General features: G+C 40.9%; 2 protein-coding genes across 6 annotated transcripts in view; one reads left to right on the forward strand and one right to left on the reverse strand.

The window, feature by feature from the left end:
• sgf29 (SAGA complex associated factor 29) overlaps nucleotides 1-20,991 on the forward strand; it is a 49,637-nt gene that overhangs the window by 13,623 nt on the left and 15,023 nt on the right. Inside the window, exons 2-3 of one of the 4 annotated variants that reach the window (XR_006957354.1) lie at nucleotides 7,782-7,887; nucleotides 12,625-12,649. The gene's annotated coding sequence lies outside the window, so the exon portion shown is untranslated. Of the gene's footprint in view, nucleotides 1-7,781; nucleotides 8,461-9,426; nucleotides 9,569-12,624; nucleotides 18,731-18,823; nucleotides 18,889-20,991 lie in introns of those variants that run through there. The other 3 variants (XR_006957353.1, XM_047037608.1, XR_006957355.1) reach the window with 3 other exon arrangements.
• On the reverse strand, nucleotides 19,107-20,475 carry nupr1b (nuclear protein 1b). 2 transcript variants are annotated; one of them, XM_047037610.1, is made up of 3 exons: nucleotides 20,261-20,475; nucleotides 19,929-20,052; nucleotides 19,107-19,585 (listed from the first exon to the last, which is right to left on the reverse strand). In XM_047037610.1, exons 1-3 carry the CDS (start codon nucleotides 20,355-20,357, stop codon nucleotides 19,507-19,509), a joined length of 300 nt encoding a protein of 99 aa, XP_046893566.1. In that variant the 5' UTR covers nucleotides 20,358-20,475; the 3' UTR covers nucleotides 19,107-19,506. The 2 variants fall into 2 exon arrangements, with proteins under 2 accessions (XP_046893566.1, XP_046893567.1); XM_047037611.1 differs by having other exon boundaries at nucleotides 19,909-20,052.

Consider the following 20,991-nt stretch of genomic DNA (forward strand, 5'->3'; position numbering starts at 1 on the left):
CGCGATCACTATAAAGTTGAATCTCAGGAGAAGCTTGGGGACGTCCTTTGGAACGCCAATCCCGATGGCGTTCATGCCATGGTTGGTTTCGTTGGAGTCAGAGATTGATGGTCATCTCACATATTTATACAGTTCAGAGTTCGAGGGAGGACCTGTCTGGGGTCAGACATTGATTGGGGGAAGCTGGGTTCTCAACTCCCCCCTCCTTCCGTCACACCTACCAAAGGTGTGATTTGGTCTCTGGCTGGTTCAAAAGATCATTCAAATATTGTTCTGGACATCTTGGTACAGTTACAAAATATAGTTGAATGGTTGTTTTATTATGAGAGCTTTGTGTAGATACCAAGAATGACATGGTTATCTTTCAGGAAGAAGGATTAGTTACTAGAATCAAGATTTCAGTGAACACAACATTAAAACAAAGTAACAAACATGACACACACATGCACTAACCGCGCAATATGCCTCTTTGATAGTAGAATAGCACTGATCAAGAGTCCGTTCTCCCCTGGTGGCCTAGCCCACCAGTTGATGGTATTTTGGAAGTTCAGATCTCAGATCAGTGTGGTTAAAGTCACCCATGACAAATAAAGTGGAGTTAGGAAACTTGTTTTCCACCTCCGTGATCTGATCAACTAAAAGTTGCTGTGCAGTGTCAGCATGCACCTGAGGCTGGACGTAGACACACGCAAAGATAATGGATGATATTTCCCTAGGTGAGTAGAAGGGTTTGCAGTGTATCACCAATAATTCAAGGTCGGGGGAGCATAATTCAGCAATGACTGTTAAATCGCTGCATCACTCGTTACGCACCTAAAAGCAGACACCTTCGCCTTTTGTTTTCACGGTGGCTGTCGCATCGCGGCCCGCTTTAAAGAGCTGATGGCCGGGCAGGTCCCTCGCCGTGTAAGGAATATTGTAGTGGAGCCAAGTTTCCGTAAAGCAGAAAGCAGCAATATGCAAATAGCCCTTGTCCGTCCTTGAAGTTGAAGCTCATCCAGCTTGTTGCTGAGTGATCTCACGTTAGCTAGTACTAATCCAGGTAAAGGTGCATGGAAACCTTTCTTCTTCAAGCGGAGTCTGCAGACGGCTCGATTGCCCCTCGCTCTGCTGCGGGGGAATAGCCTCCATGGGCGAGCTTTCATGTGTTTGTTTTGGCTACGGTCCGTAGAGCTTTTAATGATATCGAATGAAACCCCTGAAGATCAGGGTGGCAACTGGGGGATAAAGTTGCTCTGATGTTTAGTAGTTCATTTCGTGTGTACGGGATTGTCATAATGGCACCGAACATGGAACATAAAAACAAACAGACAAACTTTTCCCTGCATGAGATCTCCACGGCCGCTACACAAGATATACATTCATAGAATGGTCATATTTTAATGGAAAATTCATGAGTCATAAGACTCTTAGTAGTGATGGGAAATTCGATTCATTTTACTGATTTGGTTCTTTGAATCTCTTTCAGTAAAATGAACAAATCTTCTTTTGAGTCATTCGTTCATTTCAAGGGGGGTGGGGGGGCTACACGTCCACTGCAAACACGTATCATATTCTCATGTAAGTTAGTGCATGTGCACCAGCAGATACTATTTTAAAAGAAATTCCAGCATAAAAATAATGTATTTATGACAGTTTGTATAATTTGGTAATTTATTATCCCACTAGCATTTAATTATCATGGCAAACTAAAAAATAACAAAACCAGTCAGTATGATGACTTGAGCGAATATCATTCACGTCTTACTAAAACAGCGGCCACGCGAAAGGGAATGAGGAAACTGTTTCCTCTACAAAAAAAATGCGGGTCACGTGAAAAAATTATCCAAAGACTCGTAGAAAGACAGTCGCGGTAAATGAACGAATCGTTTGTTTCCTCTAGCTACCAGTACAGAGCCTATGCAGGTGGTGAAAAATGATCCAAAGACTCGTAGAAAGACCGCGTCGGGAAATGAACAAATCGTTTGTTTCCTCTAGCTAGTAGCTACCAGTACAGAGCCTATGCAGGTCACGTGAAAAATGATCCAAAGACTCGTAGAAAGACCGAGTCTGGAAATGAACGAATCGTTTGTTTCCTCTAGCTACAAGTACAGCGCATATGCAGGTCACGTGAAAAAGGATCCAAAGACTTGTAGAAAAACCAGGTCGGGAAAACACCGAATCGTTTGTTTCCTCTAGCTACCAGTACAGAGCCTATGCAGGTCACGTGAAAAATGATCCAAAGACTCGTACCCGAAGACCGAATCAGGAAATGAACGAATCATTTCTGTTTACTTGGACAAGTCTATGCAACAGTCCCGATGCGCCGCCACTCGTTACTCTTGAGTCCTTACAAGGATTTGTTCAAAATGAACAAATTGTTCACGAACAAGACATCACTAACTCGTAGGCACTGTATTCATTGAGATTAGCAGACCCTTTTATACAAAGTGACATACAAATATGGGATTTAGTGCTAGTTGGCACGGCAAGTAGACCAACAATTTAGTGTAATTGAGAAGGATATCGATACACATTTGTACTTTTCTCCAAACTATCATATTTTTACTCAACATATCGATAACACAGGCAAACTGACAACTTCGATTGGGGACTGGGCTGTGAGGAAAGGCAAAAACCAATGACAGCTAGTGCTAGCCTGCCTAGCCAGACAGTTGCACAGTTTGCTGAAAGCTGGGGAAAAGTTATTGGTTAGGGGTCAGATGGCTGAGCGGTTAGGGAGTCGGGCTATTAATCAGAAGGTCGCTGGTTCGTTTCCCAGCCGTGCAAAATCACCCTACTTCACCCTACTTGCCTCAGGGAGAATGTCCTTATACTCACTGTAAGTCGCTCTGGATAAGAGCATCTGCTAAATGTAATGTAGTTACAACTTTTAATTGACAAAATTGACAACAGATGTAAAAAAACTTGACTTTAATCGAAGGATTTTCTCACATGGTCACTTCCGGTCTCACTAGATGATAATACCGGGATGGCATAGGCTAATGGTGAGCTAGCTGCTTATCTTCCTAGCTAACCACATAATGTCAGACGCTTCCATCATTGCAGACGCTTGGCGTAGCGGCGTCCATGATTGTCAGGCGTAGCGACAGTTGTATGTTGTTCTGGTGTGCGAGGGCACTTGTCCGCCATAGGTAGAGAGAACCCATCTGTACGACATTAGGAGTCAGGCATACTCCAACCGAGACAGCAAAAGTGCCGCAATGAGAAACATTGCGACTAACTAGCTAGTTCTACCATGTAAATATGTTAACAAGATAACCTATTTATATGTAGTCATTTAACAGACACTTTAATCCAAAGCGACGTACAAGGGAGAGATAACCTATCTAGACTAACTAGTTGCTAACACGGTTGTTTCATTGGTATACTATGGTCACTGCTCCCTGATGTAGTAGGCTACAATTATCAGTGTATTGCTGTGGCGCCAGACATTTTTCTTCTGGGGAGCTTGGCGTTTTAGCGAGGGTGCTAAAATGAGGGTAATAGCCTATGTGTCACATGGTTTTCTACTACAACACCTCCCCACCATATGTCTATCATCTGTTTATGTTTGCTCTCTGAAGCGTCTTTGGGGTCCATGAAAAGCGCTAAACCAACCAAACCTTTCAGAGTGAAATGAATCTTGGAATAGTATATATAATTAACAAAAACAGTCAAAGAGTCAGAAATGCGTTAAAAGGTGTATATTATTTCAGTTCACAATCATCAATAATCACATTGAACCTTATGTATAGCCTACCTAGGCTAGTACACAGACAAACTGCCATGTACTAGCTCGCTTTCTCCTTCAACCGTCCGGTAACGTAAAAGTTTACGCGTGCAACGTGAAAATGGGTCATAGGGTATGACAGAATGATTGCTTTGTGTCTAAAACAATCTGTTCATTTCAATAATTGGGTGTGCTCACGCCTTTGGCGAGCACAACCATTGTTCTCTCACATATATAATTATTTTTTATTACTATTTTCCCACCCCTAAGCCTCAGTCAATATTTGAATTCGTCTAGGTCCCGATTGAGTAGCTTGTATTTTTATTTACGTTCCGTTTTACAGTTTAGGAGGTTACAACGTTTTTGTGGCAAAAAGTGTCTTCTGTCAAGTAAGGGTACTCTGTGCTAGCTTACGTCACTACATCAATCAGCACACGTTAGCAACAACGCATGGATACAACGTCATAGACACTTTCTAGCACGCAAGTTGGAGCTTGAATTATGAGTGAAAAATACCACCCCCAAAAATTCCCAACCCTTGGACTTTGTTGAGAAAGTGATTGACTGCCATCTCGGATTTTTGATTTAGGTTGTGACAGTCTTTGTAATTTGAGCGAGTGCGGGTCCCCCTTGAAACCGTCTAGTCTTTTAGGCGGCAGCCATGCTACAAAGCGTCATAGTAGTATTTTCGTACGAGCACGCAAATTGGAGTTTAGATCATGAGTGAAAATGACCGCCCCCCTTTTTGTAATTTATGTAAAACTTTAGTTTGAGTGACACCGCTTCTTGTTTTGACGTTTGCCTCAGAGTCAGACTCGGTCGACCACTGGCAGTGTGTAGAACTGTCCTAATTTCCGGCGCTTTCAAACAATCAGTGAGGTGTGGCTATAGCAACAGCAGCCAGTTTGCCTCTAGCAAACATCTTTTGAATTAGCCATTTCCCCCAAAATTTATGTCAAACTTATTTACGTTTTGGGGGGCATATTTTCAGTTAGCAGACGGTACTGTTTGAATCGCGATTCCATCTGAAATATTGCCAGTGACAACGTTATTACAGTAGTTTGTTTCAAAGGGTGTTCTTTTTATCATGCAATATGAGTAGCTAGGCTAAATGCTTGAAAATATCACTAGAAGGGAAAAACTTCAGGGGACGGACCCACCTGCAACCGACAGTGGTGGAGTTTGTTGGGGCAGTGTGCAAGCTGCTTTACAGTTACACTGACATTCTTGTTCTGTGTTCCTAGGAAAGGGAAAACACATGAGGATGTATTTGTTGAACCTTTTTTCTATGTTTTGGTCTTTTTATACTTTTTTGTGGCTTTTAGTCCCAAACATTTTTTTTGTTGTGCCTTTGAGTCTTTTGTGGGGGTTTTCAAAAAAAAAAATATTTCAATGTTCTATTTATTGTTTTTGAAAAATGCTATAGAAGTGAATAAAACATCAAAATTCTATGAAAGTAGTGAAATTATCATTTAACTTGTGAAGAGCATTGTACGGTACCATACATGTTCTTTTTGGTTTGAAATGTTTTGGTTGAAAGAACCCCAAATTTCTGATATGGAAATGATTACAAAATGGGTCAAAGCAACCCAAGGACAACAGAAGGGGATAAGGGGAGACACGTGAGTAGGGATAACATATGAACATGAAACTTCCCCAGTTGATAACTAATATCAGGTCAAATTTTGTTTTCATTACTAGTTTCCTGTAAATGTATGCATTAAGTTGTAATATATGATATAATTTGCATACATTTTCATAACGGAAATCAGAACATTGGATGAAGACAGAATGAAAATCTTTGTTTCATTTTGTCAACATATTAGAGTCCAAAGTTTTTACAGAGGGCACTTAGGATATCTCTTTCGAATATCCAATCACTCCATTAATCAGAATATGTTGGCAACAGCCATTAAAAAAAATCCGTCGCGAATTACGCGGCAGACTGCTCTTGCTCTGGTTCTACGGATCACCCACACTATAAAGCCATTGCGAAATAACCTATATAATATATACCCATTGCGAAATAACACAACGCTATGCTTACAGTCTGTGGGACTGTGAGCGCACGGCTTTGATGTGTCGCATTGGCAACATACGGCTCAAGAAGCTGGCAAAGATACGCAATTCCCTCTGCTGAGAATCTATATCTTTCATAAAAATACTCATCCGGGAATGCCAAAGGGTTTTGTCGGTCTCTAAATGTTCTGGATCTTCTGAGCGCACCTCTCACTATCCGCGCATCAAGCTCCACCGAATCTTCTAAGAACGGTGATGCCATTATCATCAAGAATGAGTCAGTGTGTGGTGCTTTTATACCGGTTGATCTCTGATCTCCAACTTAACCTGCTCCCGACCAGGTTAGGCGTTCAGCATGAGATACCATGGCGATTGACCCCGGTAACAAGTGATCCACCGTCGTTATACAGAAAACCCTGGGTTGAACCTGAAGTTACCTCGTTAACGCCAAATCTTGATTCGTAGTATAGGCCTCAGAGGAACAGGACTTTATACAGAACTCTTAATTGACAACGGGGAGTTCGGTCTCATTCTTCCGTGCTTTACTGGGATGATGCTATTAGTTGATAGTAGAATGAGCTGATGCGTATGAGTTTGATTTGACAGGAGGAGTCTTGGTGTGGCATCTTCAGAGCCTGTTTAAGGAGAGCCTGCCCACTCCCTATTAAGCCCCATTGTACCGAATTTTGTTGCAGTTCCACCAGAGTTCCACTGGGAGTGATCGTGGTCGAGTGCAAAATGAATGGGAGTCTATGGATCTAAACAGCTAAATTTGTCTCTTTCGCCTGATTGTCGTTGATAAATCTCAGATTTGATTGTAGTTTTTGCATGTTCAACATGGATTACAGGTCAAAAGTTGAATGAACGAGTACTTATGTCCTTTCGATTTCTTACAGGGTAAGTCGTTGTTGCCCATAACACGCTAGCATTCTGCTAACGAATGCTGATTGGTTAGTGAAGGACTGACTACGACCAGAGACCCCGCTTGATGGCATCTGGGGCAGAACCAGAATGTCAGAGCATTAGCAACATTAGCAACAACATTAGCAAGCCAAAACTCTTTCTAGCATGTGTATTGACAGGGAGAGCCTAACCTGTCAGCTGTGTTGTCGATGCCTCGAGAGAAAAGTGGAAGTAACCAGAGCTTGCGGTCAAGCAGTAGCTCTGGTCGCACAATGTGTATGACGTCAATGCCATTTTCGAAGGCTTTTTAGAACAGAAAGGCGACTTTAAAAAACATCTAACACCAAGTGGTGTGTATTTTTTTAGCCTCCCCTTTCGATTTCAGAATTCAAATTACTAGCCAAAAAATTATATCCTGAGAAAAGTGGATTTTGAGGGGTATAGCTCCATAGACCTCCATTCATTCTGCACTCGACCGTTAGCGCCCTCATATGGAACTTGAGTGGAACTGCAACCAGTTCAGTTTCCCGAGAGTTGGAGTTCTCCCTTTATTAGACATTCTCTGGTATCTTCCTCTCGAAATGTAGTCTAATCTAACTCCATTTTGAGAAGGCCTGCAAGAACGAAGGGAGAAACTGCCCAAAATAGGTGTGCCAAGCTTGTAGCATCATACTCAAAAAGACTTGGGCTGTAATTGCTGCCAAAGGTGCTTTAACAAAGTTGTGAGCAAAGGCTGTGAATACTTATATGTTGTATTTTCGTTATTTTGCTAATCTATTACAAATATTAAACAAACTTTGTCATTATGTTGTGAGTAGAATTTTGAGGAAAAAAATAAATAAATTGAGCGCTGTGAATATTTTCCGGAGCACTGTTATAACTATAAACTATGAATCTTGTGTAAGTTGGTGTGTGTATTAGATGTTACAATATGTTTCAGTAAGTGTTGGGTGATTTATATACTCTGATTGGTTTGTGTAAGATCTCAGAATACTAACTAACATATCCTACTGTAACAGTTTTAAAAGAGGATAATAGACATAGATCGACATAGAGATAGAAACAACAACAAAGATTAAATCTAGTCAATAAAATGACTAGTATTGAGGAATTACCAGACTGACATTACAAATACACTTCTTGTCAGTGACGAGTTCCTGGAATACCAGACTATGCCAATACCACCCCTGCAGGTCCCAGAGGAAATTGAGATGGAGAGCTTCTGGACTGAAATGGCTACCCGAAAACATGAGGTAAGAATTATTATTCACCAAGAAGACAGTGGAAATACACTCTCACGCATTGTGTTCCCCCCCTTTTGACCGTTGTAAAAGTATGCTGTAGGTTGATGCAGGGTCAGACTGGCCATCGGGAGACTCGGGAGATTTTCCGAACGGCCGGTCAAACAAACGGCCGCTACGGCCACGGCACTATTCAAGAAAAAATAGTTTACGCTTACTTGGTACGCTTACTTGAATGGTATTGAGGACGGCCTCAATACCATTCAACTGTTTAACTGGAGCGATACAAAATCCAAAGGGTGGGGGTAGGCATTTCCCCCATGTAAACTTGAACGGTGCACTTGTCCGTCCATTTTACAGATCTCGATTGGTCAAAAATCAATAGTTTTTTGAGTACAGCCAATTCGTTGGAGCTATTTTAGCTAACATCGTTGTTTCTTTAGCAAAGAAATGGAAAGGAAAGGAAAAGGAGAAAAACAACGGGCACTGCAAGCAAATGCTAGCCTGGTGCTAACCAGACCCTCGTACAGTTCATTTGTACAGAGGGTCTGGGATCTCTCCATTGACAAACGTTAACTTCCTTGAAGGCGGGTCCTCTGTTGAAGTTTAAAACTATTGGATCCGCCTACAGCCACTCTGATTTGCCATAACCAATCGCAAGCGTTCGCCTGAGCCAACACCTTCACCACTACTGTAACGGAGCTAGCTGCCGTACCTGGAAAATCAAACTTTTCCCTAACCCCGTGGAGAGGAGGGCCACAACATCATGGCCACCAACAAACCTCAGCAAGGAATGTTCTTGCTCCGGCTTTAACCTATGGATATTCGGCAGCGTTGCCACAACCACAGAATAGTTTCGCTCGCATCTTTCTCCGCCGCCATTACTGAACTACTCAAACAAGTGCACGACATTAACGTCATCATTCTCAGCAACTCCCTCTGTTCGCTGATTGGACCTACAAAAAAATAGTTTCTGGAAACCGAATTCAGAGCCGAGCTCCCAGACCTAGTACAGAAGCAAAGTCCAAATTGAGCGGAAGTACGTAGGAGGGCAGAGCCAGGCTAAGCAAATGCTGGACTATGTAGAAATATAGAATACATAAGCGCAGCTAGTTCTGGCAGGGCAATCGGGCAGCGCGCGTCAGTCAGTGATCGGGGACGTAAGGCGTCCTACTCCACCTTCCTTACTCCTCCCACTACCACACCCATGTAGCAGCGCATATCCATTGGGCCACGTCCGATAAGGCGTCTTTAAAAGACGCGCGGATATGCACACACTCACCCCGGTCGTTGTATGATCAGTGCTGCTGCCACCCTCCACCGTCCCCTTCTCCCCCATGCTGTCTGTGTATCTATCCAACAGGGGGATTATATCTCTATTGCTCCCTGCCTCATATGTCATGTATGTATGTGTTGCATCGAGGAGGCAGGGAGTGCTTCCCTTAGATCATCCACTCCGCCAAAGTAAATCTACATGTCCATGTCATGTAACAATAAATGCTCAAATCTAATACGTGATTGTCTTGACTGAAATATTTACGCCGTCAAAAGACGGAGAGAGTTTGCAGCCCGAAGATGCGGCTATACCTGAAGCGCCAGGTGCAAGTAGGTGTAAGCTGCTGTATTTTCGACATTTAGAAAATTGAATTATCACTCCAAACCATATTGTTTTAATTTTTCTAAAAACATTATACATTTGGTATTACTGTTAGCCAATATAGAGGCTATACATTTTAAATGAAGTACAAGAAATGGCCAAGAGAAAAAGGCACTCATCTAAATATGCACAACATGTTTTTTGGCTTTAAATAATAATTGTGCTATGTGGATCAAATGCAATTGTCTTGATTTTCTGTTCTGTGTAATAAAGCACCCACAGGTGACACAGGGAAAGAGATGGAGGCTACTGTGGTGACAGGGTCCAGTGGAGAGACTATGACAGGTGCAGCACTGCAACTGTACACAAGAGTCAGTCTGTTAACAGGGTTATTATATGGAAATTAGTTTGTTGAATTGATTGTCATTATTGAATATAGTTAACTTATTATTGTTCTTTTGCAACATCAAGCAGCAGATGCAGAAACAGAGACAAGTATGGACAAAGAAAGTGAGGGAGAAAGTGGAGGGGGGAGGGGGCAGCGTGCCGGTCTGTGTTTCAAAGTCCCGGGCTGTTTTTCAGTCCCAGTCCGACCCTGGGTTGATGTATCATCAATTTGTTCTATTTAGACAAAATCATGCCTCTATATAGTGCTTTAAAATTGTGTGTATGTCTATAGGATAAACCAGGGGTGTCAAACATACGGCCCGCGGGCCAAAACCGGCCCGCCAGATGGTTCAATCCGGCCCGCGAGACGACGTCCACATTTTTAACAAAGGAACATATATTCAAAATGTGTCCAGCAGAGGTCGCACTGCAGATCCGAACATAAACAGCACGTGACAGCAACGCAGGTGATGCAGCGGTGAAAGCTAGCTACCTTATTGCTAACGAGATAGCGTTAGGAGAGAGGCAGCTAAATCTAAAAAGGGACGTCCGTCGCTAGGGGGAGCATAGATCATGGACGGCGTCATAGCCGTCCATATGGACGTCCATAGAATGACGGCGATGGCTGCTGATCTTTGCATGGCTGGACGGACGGCGATGCCGTTCAGAGTGCCGTCCCTGATTAGCAGGGCTACCATAGCATGTAGCTAGCTACATTAACTTTGGATGACTCAGTCTTTTGTCAAGTTAATTTGTATGAATTGCATGTGAGTGTAGGCCATATATTTATGCCTTTAAACTTTTTTTTACATAATCAGCAGTATAATCTCATGACAATATAGACTTGAAAAACAATATGGTTTGGGTTTGCCTAGATATAGGCTACATATATTTTAATTATTTTGAGAATTGTTAATAAAGACTAATTTAAAATGTTAACATTGTGTTATGACCCTATGAAATACGTTGCCCTTTAGGTCTTTTAAACCGTCAGTTAAAAATGTTTTATGGGTGGATTTGGAGCCACCAGTCAGTAGCATCCACGGGGATCAACACATCGTATTGTGTTTTGCATTGGTCTCCGCTCAAAGTGAGTGTTTGTTGTTTTGCGTTTGTCTCCGCTCAACGTTTGTGCGCAAAGTTTGTGCGCAACATTGGAGCTACTGACTGGTGGCTCCAAATCCAACCATAAAACACTTTAAACTGACGGTTTAAAAGACCTAAAGGGCAATGTATTTCATAGGGTCATAACACAATGTTAACATTTTAAATGAGTCTTTATTAACAATTCTCGAAATAATTAAAATATATGTAGCCTATATCTAGGCAAACCATATTGTTTTTCAAGTCTATATTGTCATGAGATTATACTGCTGATTATGTTAAAAAAATTATAAAGGCGTAAATATATGGCCTACACTAACATGCAATTCATACAAATTAACTTGACAAAAGATTGAGTCATCCAAAGTTAATGTAGCTAGCTACATGCAATGGTAGCCTTCGGCAGTTCGGTTAGCTCAACAGCCTGCTAAACATGGCCGTGGTTCTCAACCATTCAAGTGCTAGCGCTGTCCCTGCTAATCAGGGACGGCACTCTGAACAGCATCGCCGTCCGTCCATCCATGCAACGATCAGCAGCCATCGCCGTCATTCTATGGACGTCCATATGGACGTCCATGACGCTCTCAGAGATTTAGCTCCCACTGCGTTAGGATCCAAGCCATTTTCTGAGGGTGAGTTCGTGAAAACATGCATGCTGAAGGCTGCAAAATTGTGCGCCTTGAAAAGCGACAGGCCTTTTGTCAACATTATTCTAACGAGGAATAATATTTAAAGATCATGAACATTGTGCAGTATAATATCAGTCAGCAGCTACAGGACAAAATAGTTTGGTCTGGTGTAACTCTATTGCTCATGCACTGCTATCACTATTATGGGGTTTTGAAATGTACAAATGTAATACATTTACAAGGCAGGGTGATAACGTTCTTCATAGCTCCCACTTTAGTTTGTGCATAGTGTGGTGAGTCAGTTCAGGTGGTCAGATGTGAAAATGTATCTACTGTAGGCCTACATTAAAATAAACAAGTTAAACAAAGTGAAATGCATTTTTTCCAGTTCCATAGGCCTATCTGTGAATACATGTTTTGTGCCTTTGTAGATCCACTGTGATCTGTGAGTTATAATGCACATATGTAGGCTAAATGTTAAATGATAAATTAAGGCATAATATTGAAAAAAAAAAGGATTGGGAGTTGACGTTATTTATAGGTTATTTTTCTGTTATTTTACCGGCCCTGCCCACTTGAGATCAGATTGGGCTGTATGTGGCCCTTGAACCAAAATTAGTTTGACACCTGTCATGGAAGTTTTTGCAGACAATCGATCATTCAAGCTGAAGTCGGGTGAAGTATAGAGTTAATGTTTATTTGACGTAGGTTTAAGCATAATAACGTTACCAACATAACATCATCAGCACACAAACATAGGACAATAACACAAAGACAATTCCATACAGCTCCATTTAGCATTCTAGAATGGAACCGGGAGAATCCAGCCCACCAGCACTACCCAGCTGATGGCCCTGAACCCCCCAGAACATTCTTCAACAGACCATTTTATAGATACAACAGTTCTCAAAAGCCATTGGTTCATCCTACAGACCTGAAGCTATACCAAATATCTTCTGTCATTGGTTAAATCCTTAGAACAATACAGTTGAATCCACATTTTCTTCAGACCAACTGTCTCTTCCCCCCCAGGTGACAAGAACCCTTTCAGGTCACCCAGACTTCACGTCTCTTAGACTTCATGTCTCCTAGTTAAGTGTTTATAAAACTACAGGTGGCATCTCTACCAAATGGAGTTGAATTAACATACATTGTATCAAGCTTCTTCCTGAAACACATTCATTGTACATATAGGCCCAAAACTTTTTTTCACACACCCCTGGGATAAACTGTATATACAAAGCATCACATAAATGCATGCAATGGCTCATTCTTCACAGGTGACAGGTGTAAGCCTGTTCCCGAGGGTTGCCACAATCGCCACGATTTGTCTAGTGCTACCCCTTCCAATGCAGATGCGGAAAGGGTGTTTTCTGTGGTGGGGCTCAACAAGAACAAGAGCAGGAACGGCCTTGCCCTGGATGGCACCTTGTCATCCATAATGATGATTAAAATGTCTGTCCAGGAGCCCTGCTTCAAGTGGGAGCCCCCCTTAGCAATCATCAATGACTTTAAGAAGGCCACAGTACAACAAGGCACACAGATCTTGAAGACAATGTTCACACAATGGTTGTAACTGCATGTAGTTTGGGAATGTTAAAATAACCTTTATTCCTAAGTACACATGCACAAAATGAGCCATGCTGTGTCTTTTGTCTTGCTGTTTGTATTGTCTGTTTTCTGCTGTACCTTGTGGTGGGGAAAGGGCTTGATTGAAGAATGAATTCCCTTTGGCCACCAGTCCCCCTGGTGTGTAAAAATGGTTATTTCTATGTATTTAGGTTTGAAAGATTAGAATTTATGTAAATCAGTGGTTTGCTTTCTTTAGAATTTCAGTGGTCCTAGTAGATCCCTTTGGTAGACCAATATTAATTTAATTTTGGGACCCTAGTCCCTACACTGAGAACCACGTGTGTGTGTATTTTTATATATATGGAGGCTGGTCAATAGAGGGTGCTAGGGCACCACCCTCCCTGGTGGAAAGCCCTTTGGTTTTCATGTAATATATTTTCTAAACAATAACTACTCAATTTAAGCATGACTGTGTTAAAAGTATACAATAACGTGTTGTGTATATATATACTCATTCTGTTTTTGGATACATTTACTTCATGCTCGACATCTGGGGCGCTACAAAAATCGCCTATCGAGCGCCAAACAACCTGTTGGCGATAGGTGAATTGCTGACCATTTCCAAAGAACTGACTATCTGGTGAACGTGATTCTAATGTTAATTAGATTTTGTAATGTTAACAGGTTCTTCTCTTCCGCTGTTGGCCTCCTCAACAAGGCCAAGAGTTCACATTGACTTTAATGACTTCATGTCTTAAAACAATTTGCATTTTGCACTATATAACAATACTGTATCTGTACCATTTGTCTCTCCTGTAATATTTGTATTTTATATTGTAAATTCGGCAACTTGCTAACCCTATATTTTATTTTATTGTATATTTTATTTAAATTATATTCCACTTAGTATTGCTAGTTTATGTACCCTTAGTATAGTTAGACCATATATTTAAATGTAAGATTCCTATATGTTTATTGTATGCACCTTCCTGCCAAAGCAAATTCCTTGTCTGTGCAAACTTTCATGGCGAATAAATCCCTTTCTGATTCTGATTATGGTGTGATTAACAGTGTCACCAAAGACATGTGTGTGTGTGTGTGTCCGTGCCTGCCTGCTCCTGTAGTCCTTGGTTCTTGTCCTTCAGCTGGTGCAGCAGGGCGGTCTCCCCCTGGCCTGCCTGGATCTGGGCACACAGGTCTTCCCTCTGCGACTCCAGCTGCAGCCTTTCTGTTGTACCCTCTCGTGTATGATGTAGCGCTACCCCTTTCGCTCGCCTGTTGAGTAATTTTGATGTCAGGTTGATCTGGGCCAAGCTCTTTTATTTCTATTTTCTCCATTAAAGTTCTCCTCTCAAAATGACTTTGGAGAAGATATCTGACAGAATTTGAGAACGGCTGAAGTCCGGAGTCATTTATTTTCAATAACGTAAAGTAGGCCCTACAGTTGCAAAATCACAGTAGACTTTACTTGGGGTGATTATTTCATTATATCATGCCTAGCCTATCGATTAAGGTACTCGAAAGCATGTACTCTGTCGGTTTCATTTGATCTTGATAGGCTAAGCATTCTGTAGCAAATAATAACAATATACCTACTATTAATAAAAACTACTTCAGCATAATAATGCACCTAAAATACAAACGTGAGCAAGGGCAGCAATCGCTATCGAATCAACAGACATGCAATTATGCTAGCAGGGGAAGAATACAAACAACGAAAATCACCAGTTAACTTAAATTTGCAATAACTGTAGACTAATACAATAACAGGCTTTAATGAACTGAAAACATAAGTTATACGGCTTACAGTTCTCAAGGACGCACACACGCAATCTCAACTGCGCTGTGAAGCGCGTTTCCGTGCTATTCTCCGACATGCACTCTAAGGCCGCGTTCACACTTGACTTCTTTTTTTAGAAAAAAGCGCTGCCTTTTTACATGCAACCCTATGGGAAAATGAAAAAGGCGGATGCCTTCTTTTTTAAGCGGCCGCCTTTTTAAAACTTCTAAAAAAATTGCTGAGCCCGACGCATTTCTGAGTTCAATTTTCTCAACTTTTCCAGGACGAGGAGAGTAGGTACGAGTGTACCTTCCCTAGTAACCTACCTTAGTTACCAGGCTATGGGTAGGGCTATGGCTCCTCAAACGTCAAAGCTAAAGCAAGTAATGGCATTTTTTTGGCATAGTAGCTAGCTGTCGATAAGTAACCAACGGAAAATAACTGATAATAGTGTATCGCTAGACTATATGATTCCCGTTCAGGTTACAAAATTATCGTTAGAAAAAGGCGATTGACGTCACCCAGCGCTTTTCTGAAAAGACGTTCAAAAGGCGCTGAAGGCAGCGCTTTTTTCTTAAAAAAGAAGTCAAGTGTGAACGCGGCCTAACAATCACTGCTGATAAACGGCCTAAAATCTTGTTCAGCCCTATTTCTGATACCGTGGCGGCAGAAATTTCGCAGTGGCGGGCCGCCACGACAAAATCAACGTAGGGGAAGATTGACTTATATGTTAATAGACAAAGATAGATTTGTGTTCCAAGAATGGCGTCCCCATTCATTTCTATGAAAAGTGCGCAGTGTGGCAAGCGAGAGTGCGAAAGGGACCGCGCCATCTTTCCAGACTCGTCCGGTCTTGCGCAGAAACTTGTTCCTAGCTCCGAAACTCGTGCATGCTTGCAACTAGCTGTACACGTCATACTTTGCGACAACCAGTCGCAAGCTTGTGAGCTGGAGTTAAGGCATTGCAGAAAACTGTCAGAATGTGGTAGGCTACAAGTCCGATCAAAAAGCTACACGTGAACTTTACAAAAATCAATAGGCCTACTATTAGTACTGTAGTATTGTACGTGCAGGGCCTATACGTTGTTATTTTTGCTTCATGTTTTTAGTTTTACTGCATAAGTATTGTGTCGGATTAAAGAAACTGTCAGCTTGAATCTGGCTCAGTCCTTGTTCTATCGGCAAAGCAAGCTAAATAAAGCCTATACCTATGTTAGTATTATAATGATGATGAGTGTTGCTTACTATTACTAGCTAACTATTACAAGTTAATGCCATTGTTGTGGTGTTAACTGACATAACGTTCTAACAATATAACGACAATAACAATATTGTGGTTATCAGATATGATTTATTCATCTTCGTCTTTGCTCCAGAACAACAATTTATAATGAGGCCGTAACATGCCACGATATTATAACTAATTATATAGGGGTTATGCGGAGCGCTCAGCGTTCGAACCGGAAAACAGTTGTAATCGTTTCCGCTTCTCACTTCTGTACACATCTGCAGCGCTAGGTGATCCAAATAACTTATATTGACAGGGAAGTTCAAGGATTTTATAAGTTGTATTACTCTCTACATTAGGCTAAGTGTGACAGGAATAAAGTGATGAGTTCATATAACGTTATAATAGCCTAACGCTTCGACCGTTTCCCAGGAGGTAGCACTAACACTAGCTCTACACATTTAACTACAACGTTACAGTAGGCTACGCTACACAACTAGTGCTAAGTTATCAATGAAATATATGAATTCAGCAAATTAATTTAAGAAGCTCATTTTTTAATTCAGTGTCATATCCATATTATTATTCTGATTTCTATAGCTAGGACCTATCGTTCCTAGAAGGAATGACGTTTACTAGCCTAATACTAGGCCAAAAATAACGTTAAAGTTAGCGGATGTATAAGATTAACGCTACGTTACCGACAAAATTGACTTGTAAATAAATACTGTCACACTGGTAGTTGTTGCAGTTGATTGCCAAACACTGCATTCTTTGAGTCCACTTGGACTTCTACAGGTACAGTCTTCGTTTTAATCGTCCGCAAGCAAAAAAAAAGGGTACTCCCCTGGGTACTCGGGGCTCTGGAAGTCCGTTTGGCAATCCTGTGTACATGGGAAATTGTAATTAAGGGTAGCTCCTTTAAACATCGGCTATAGTAGGTTGCCTTTTCTACGCTGTGTTTACCTCAAAAGCGGCCGGCCGGAACTAGTTACATCTGTTTTATAGAACCCGGAAGAATGTTGCATAACCCCTATTAGGCCTATATCTGTCATGTTTGTCATGCCATGAGCATAGCGTCATTACAAAATAGATAAATCTGCTTTAAAATAACGGAAATAAACTCAACAAACAACCATGTATATGTGCAACCATTTGTAAAACGTGCAACAATAAAGGCAGGCAATTTAAGATTATCAAGTTCTTTCTCCTTGTTCTCATTCAGCTCAGGTAAATCAGCCATTTGCTGATGTTCACTTTAATGCTCGTCCCCTGTTCGTATCCGCGAATACGTTTCCAGGCAACTTTTCTTGATGTAGCCTAAGCAAAGAAATGGGGTGCTAGTTTACCCATTTTGGATTGGTTTCAAACTTAGCAAAAATCTGGAAAAATTATTATATGAAAATGGTAGTAGTAAGAGCCGAGAATCGAACAAAAATTATTGGGGGAGATAGTTTTAGAAAATGTTTACTGGAGTTAATAGAATAAAAACGACCGGACGAGTTGGGTAGAAAATGCAATACCACCTACATCCACCGGGGCCGTTGCCTCAAGCCGAGGGGTGGGGATCTGGCTGTGCCCCAGTAAAATCTCAAGTTTGAGTTTTAATAATGTACTTTATTAGTCAGTGCATTAATTTAGATTGATAAATAAACGCAGTATCCCAATCAACGCTTGAAAAAGTGTTTAAACGAAAACACAAACCAATGCACGCAGAATTCCATGTCAGCGCGCTCTTCTGGGCTTGCCAAATAGCCCATGTGTCGGACTCGGCACACATGTCAGAATTGAGGTAGGCTAAGAAAACATTACTAAACTAAAGATAATTTCTAAATGGAAGGCCTACCAATCATCTTATTTAGATTAAAACATAAAAACATTGTAACATGAAGCTCAAAAAACAGTATTGCGCTCAATTTAATGTGCAAAAAACGTGCGCGCTCGCATTATCTATTGATGTCCCTGCCAAAGCTGATAACTTGCGTCCCTGAACTGTTGTATAATGGGTTAAACAATGGGAGTTTCTATAGCGTCGTAGTGCTTTGTGCACAGCAAGCTTGAAAGGAAAAAATGGATATGAATAGGGGCCTGTGCCCCAGTAGAGTCTAACAACGCCTCAGGCTGTGTTTAAAAAAAGTTTTGTATACAAGTTGTATTTTGATCGATATTGCAACGTAAACCCAAGTCTGCACACTTTGCCACGACGTTATACGAACTACAACAGTGACTTTAGAGAACTACAACTCTGCATTAATCTGTCTGACATGCCCCCGAGCGTGGTGAACTGTGGGAAGGCAAGCCATAGCAGGCGATTTGCGTCGCTGCAGTGGACACGCACCGGTATATGAAACGGCGACAAAGCGCAGTTTATTGGACAAACACATAGCGGAGGCTACTTTTGGTGGACAAACTTTGTTGACTCATCTCTTAGAATCGCATTTTATTTTTGAGTTTTGACAATATCCGTGATTTTAGTTTCCTACTCTTAATTGTGAATGCAAGCTTATTGATTTTAAATGCTCCGGAAATTGAGTGTTGCTCGACTAGCCTATATTAAGGTGATGTAATTTATAAGTCTGATTGAGTTATAAAGTTCTGTATTGGATTCTCAAGCCGTAGTGTCATATTAATGGTATTATGTATTAATTTAGGTAGGACTAAGTATGACGTCACTGAAGGCCGAGGCGTGAAATGCACGGCCCGCCACTGCTCAAAGGTAAGCACTTCCCTTATGACACTACAGTACCTGGAAACTGGCAATTTATCTTGATGGAAATGCTCTCTGAATAACACCTTCAGTACATAAAAATGTACATATTGTTGCTATTTGTAGTCTTAGTGGCAAGATCTTAGACAAAAAGTAAATAGTATTGCATGATTGCAATAATTTTTCAGGGATTTATTTTTCACATAAGAATTCTTGTGACTCACTGATAAATCTCATGAATCTTTATTGTCATCCATGTAATAGAGTTAGGGTTAATTATATAAAAATTCTGTTTTTTTTTAAAAACATGTTTATTATAGATTGTGGATTTAGAAAAAAAAATCTATAAACAAATGTAATGACAGTTATTGTCAATTTAAAATAAACCACTAACACCATTGCCACAACCATCATTACAGCCCATTGTTTGAGTAGGTCTAGAAGACCACAAACAGGTGGTTTAGATCAAAGTCTTAGACAAGGGTCAACATCACAGGTAGACACCTGATGCATGGAGACCACAATACCATATACCATTTGCTTCTCTTGATGGGGTCTACAGATCCCTATGCAGAAGCTGGTCATTAAAACAGTAACAGCATGTTTCTCTGCTAACTGGAGTTCACATTACTGCTGTCTGCTAATCTCGCTTTGTCGCCAACGTGGCGGCCATGGTCGATTGCCAGTATTAGCCATCCAGTTTGCCCTGGAAAAGAAAAAGGGGTTGAGACGGTTACTTTGAATCATGTTACTAGGTGTTAAACTTGGTTTACCATGCATTGAGAGTATCCTAAACATGCTCCCTGTCAGTCATCTCTGAGAAGTTTTAGTTCACGTGAACCAGATCAATTGGAATAAAACACTTCACTGCATCAGTATAAAACATACACAACAACATATACAACAACATATAAATCATATACACATATGAACACAAACATTATATAATTAAAATTTGTCATGTAGCTAAAGGTTTGGAAATAGGCTGTTAAAGACACACGACAATTTATTTTATAAAGATCAACCTACAATTACTTCCACAGCCTCACTCTTTTGCATTCTTTTCTGCGTTCTGCAGCTTCTCTGTGATCTTGCGCTCGTGTCCTCCGGGGTTGTGTCTATTGGTATTGTCACTGGCTTCTTTCTTCGTCCTCCCCTTGCGTGCAGCTCCACCTGTGAATAAACAATGATGAACGAACCAATGTCTAATGAACTGAAATATACTTATGCCACACCAGACACTAGTGTTACACAAGCAATCAGTCACCAAGTGTCTCTGCGGCATGTTGAGGTGTTGGGAAACCCAAATGTTTTACCCTCTCCCAGACAAAAATGAACACGGACACTGAACACTGCCATGCTCTGGAATTATATTAGCTACCTGTGTATTTGTCTGTCAGGTTGTAATACTCATATTCGTCGTAGTAACGATCTTCAAACGTAGTTGGCTCAATGTTTTTTGCATCCACAAAGCTCATGGTGGTTCTTACAAGATACAACAACTTTAAAATACTTCAAATAATGTACCACAATCGATCAAGGAAGTAACTGAAACTTCTTCTGTTCACTCACGTACTCTACGTGTTTTTCCGAAAATTTCAGACAGCTTTTTATAGTTGTTGCTCCGCCTCTCACTCATCCCATGAGTCCTTGACCTAAAAGTAGGCTACTGTAAATATTGCATCACAATTTGTAAATATTTGATGTACTGGCAATGCCAACTAGAAATTAAAAGTCACTCTAGTTGTAAGTCACACGCGGCTTGTTTGTATATTTTTGTCCTTTGTGTCACATTTGTGTTCCGTTTCCTTTTCCTAATGAAAGTTTATGGAAACAGAAGTAGACTGGCTTTTGTCTGGTCCATGCACACTCTCATATTCTTACTGTGGCAGCCTATTGTTGTTGTCTTTTATATATCTAGTACATTTATATGGAATGTTATGCAGAAACAGTTGCTGTTTTGGTTCACATGTTCAATTTGTTATTCAAAATTATTGTTCTGATTTATCCTTCTTTTTGGAATGTGTGACAGCGCAAGCTGAATTTATTGATATTAGGCTGTTGTTCAGTCTTGTTTGAAACATTTTATTTTTCAGCTAGTAACCCAAAAAC

Source organism: Hypomesus transpacificus, chromosome 17, assembly GCF_021917145.1.
Source record: "Hypomesus transpacificus isolate Combined female chromosome 17, fHypTra1, whole genome shotgun sequence".
Taxonomy (NCBI): domain Eukaryota; kingdom Metazoa; phylum Chordata; class Actinopteri; order Osmeriformes; family Osmeridae; genus Hypomesus; species Hypomesus transpacificus.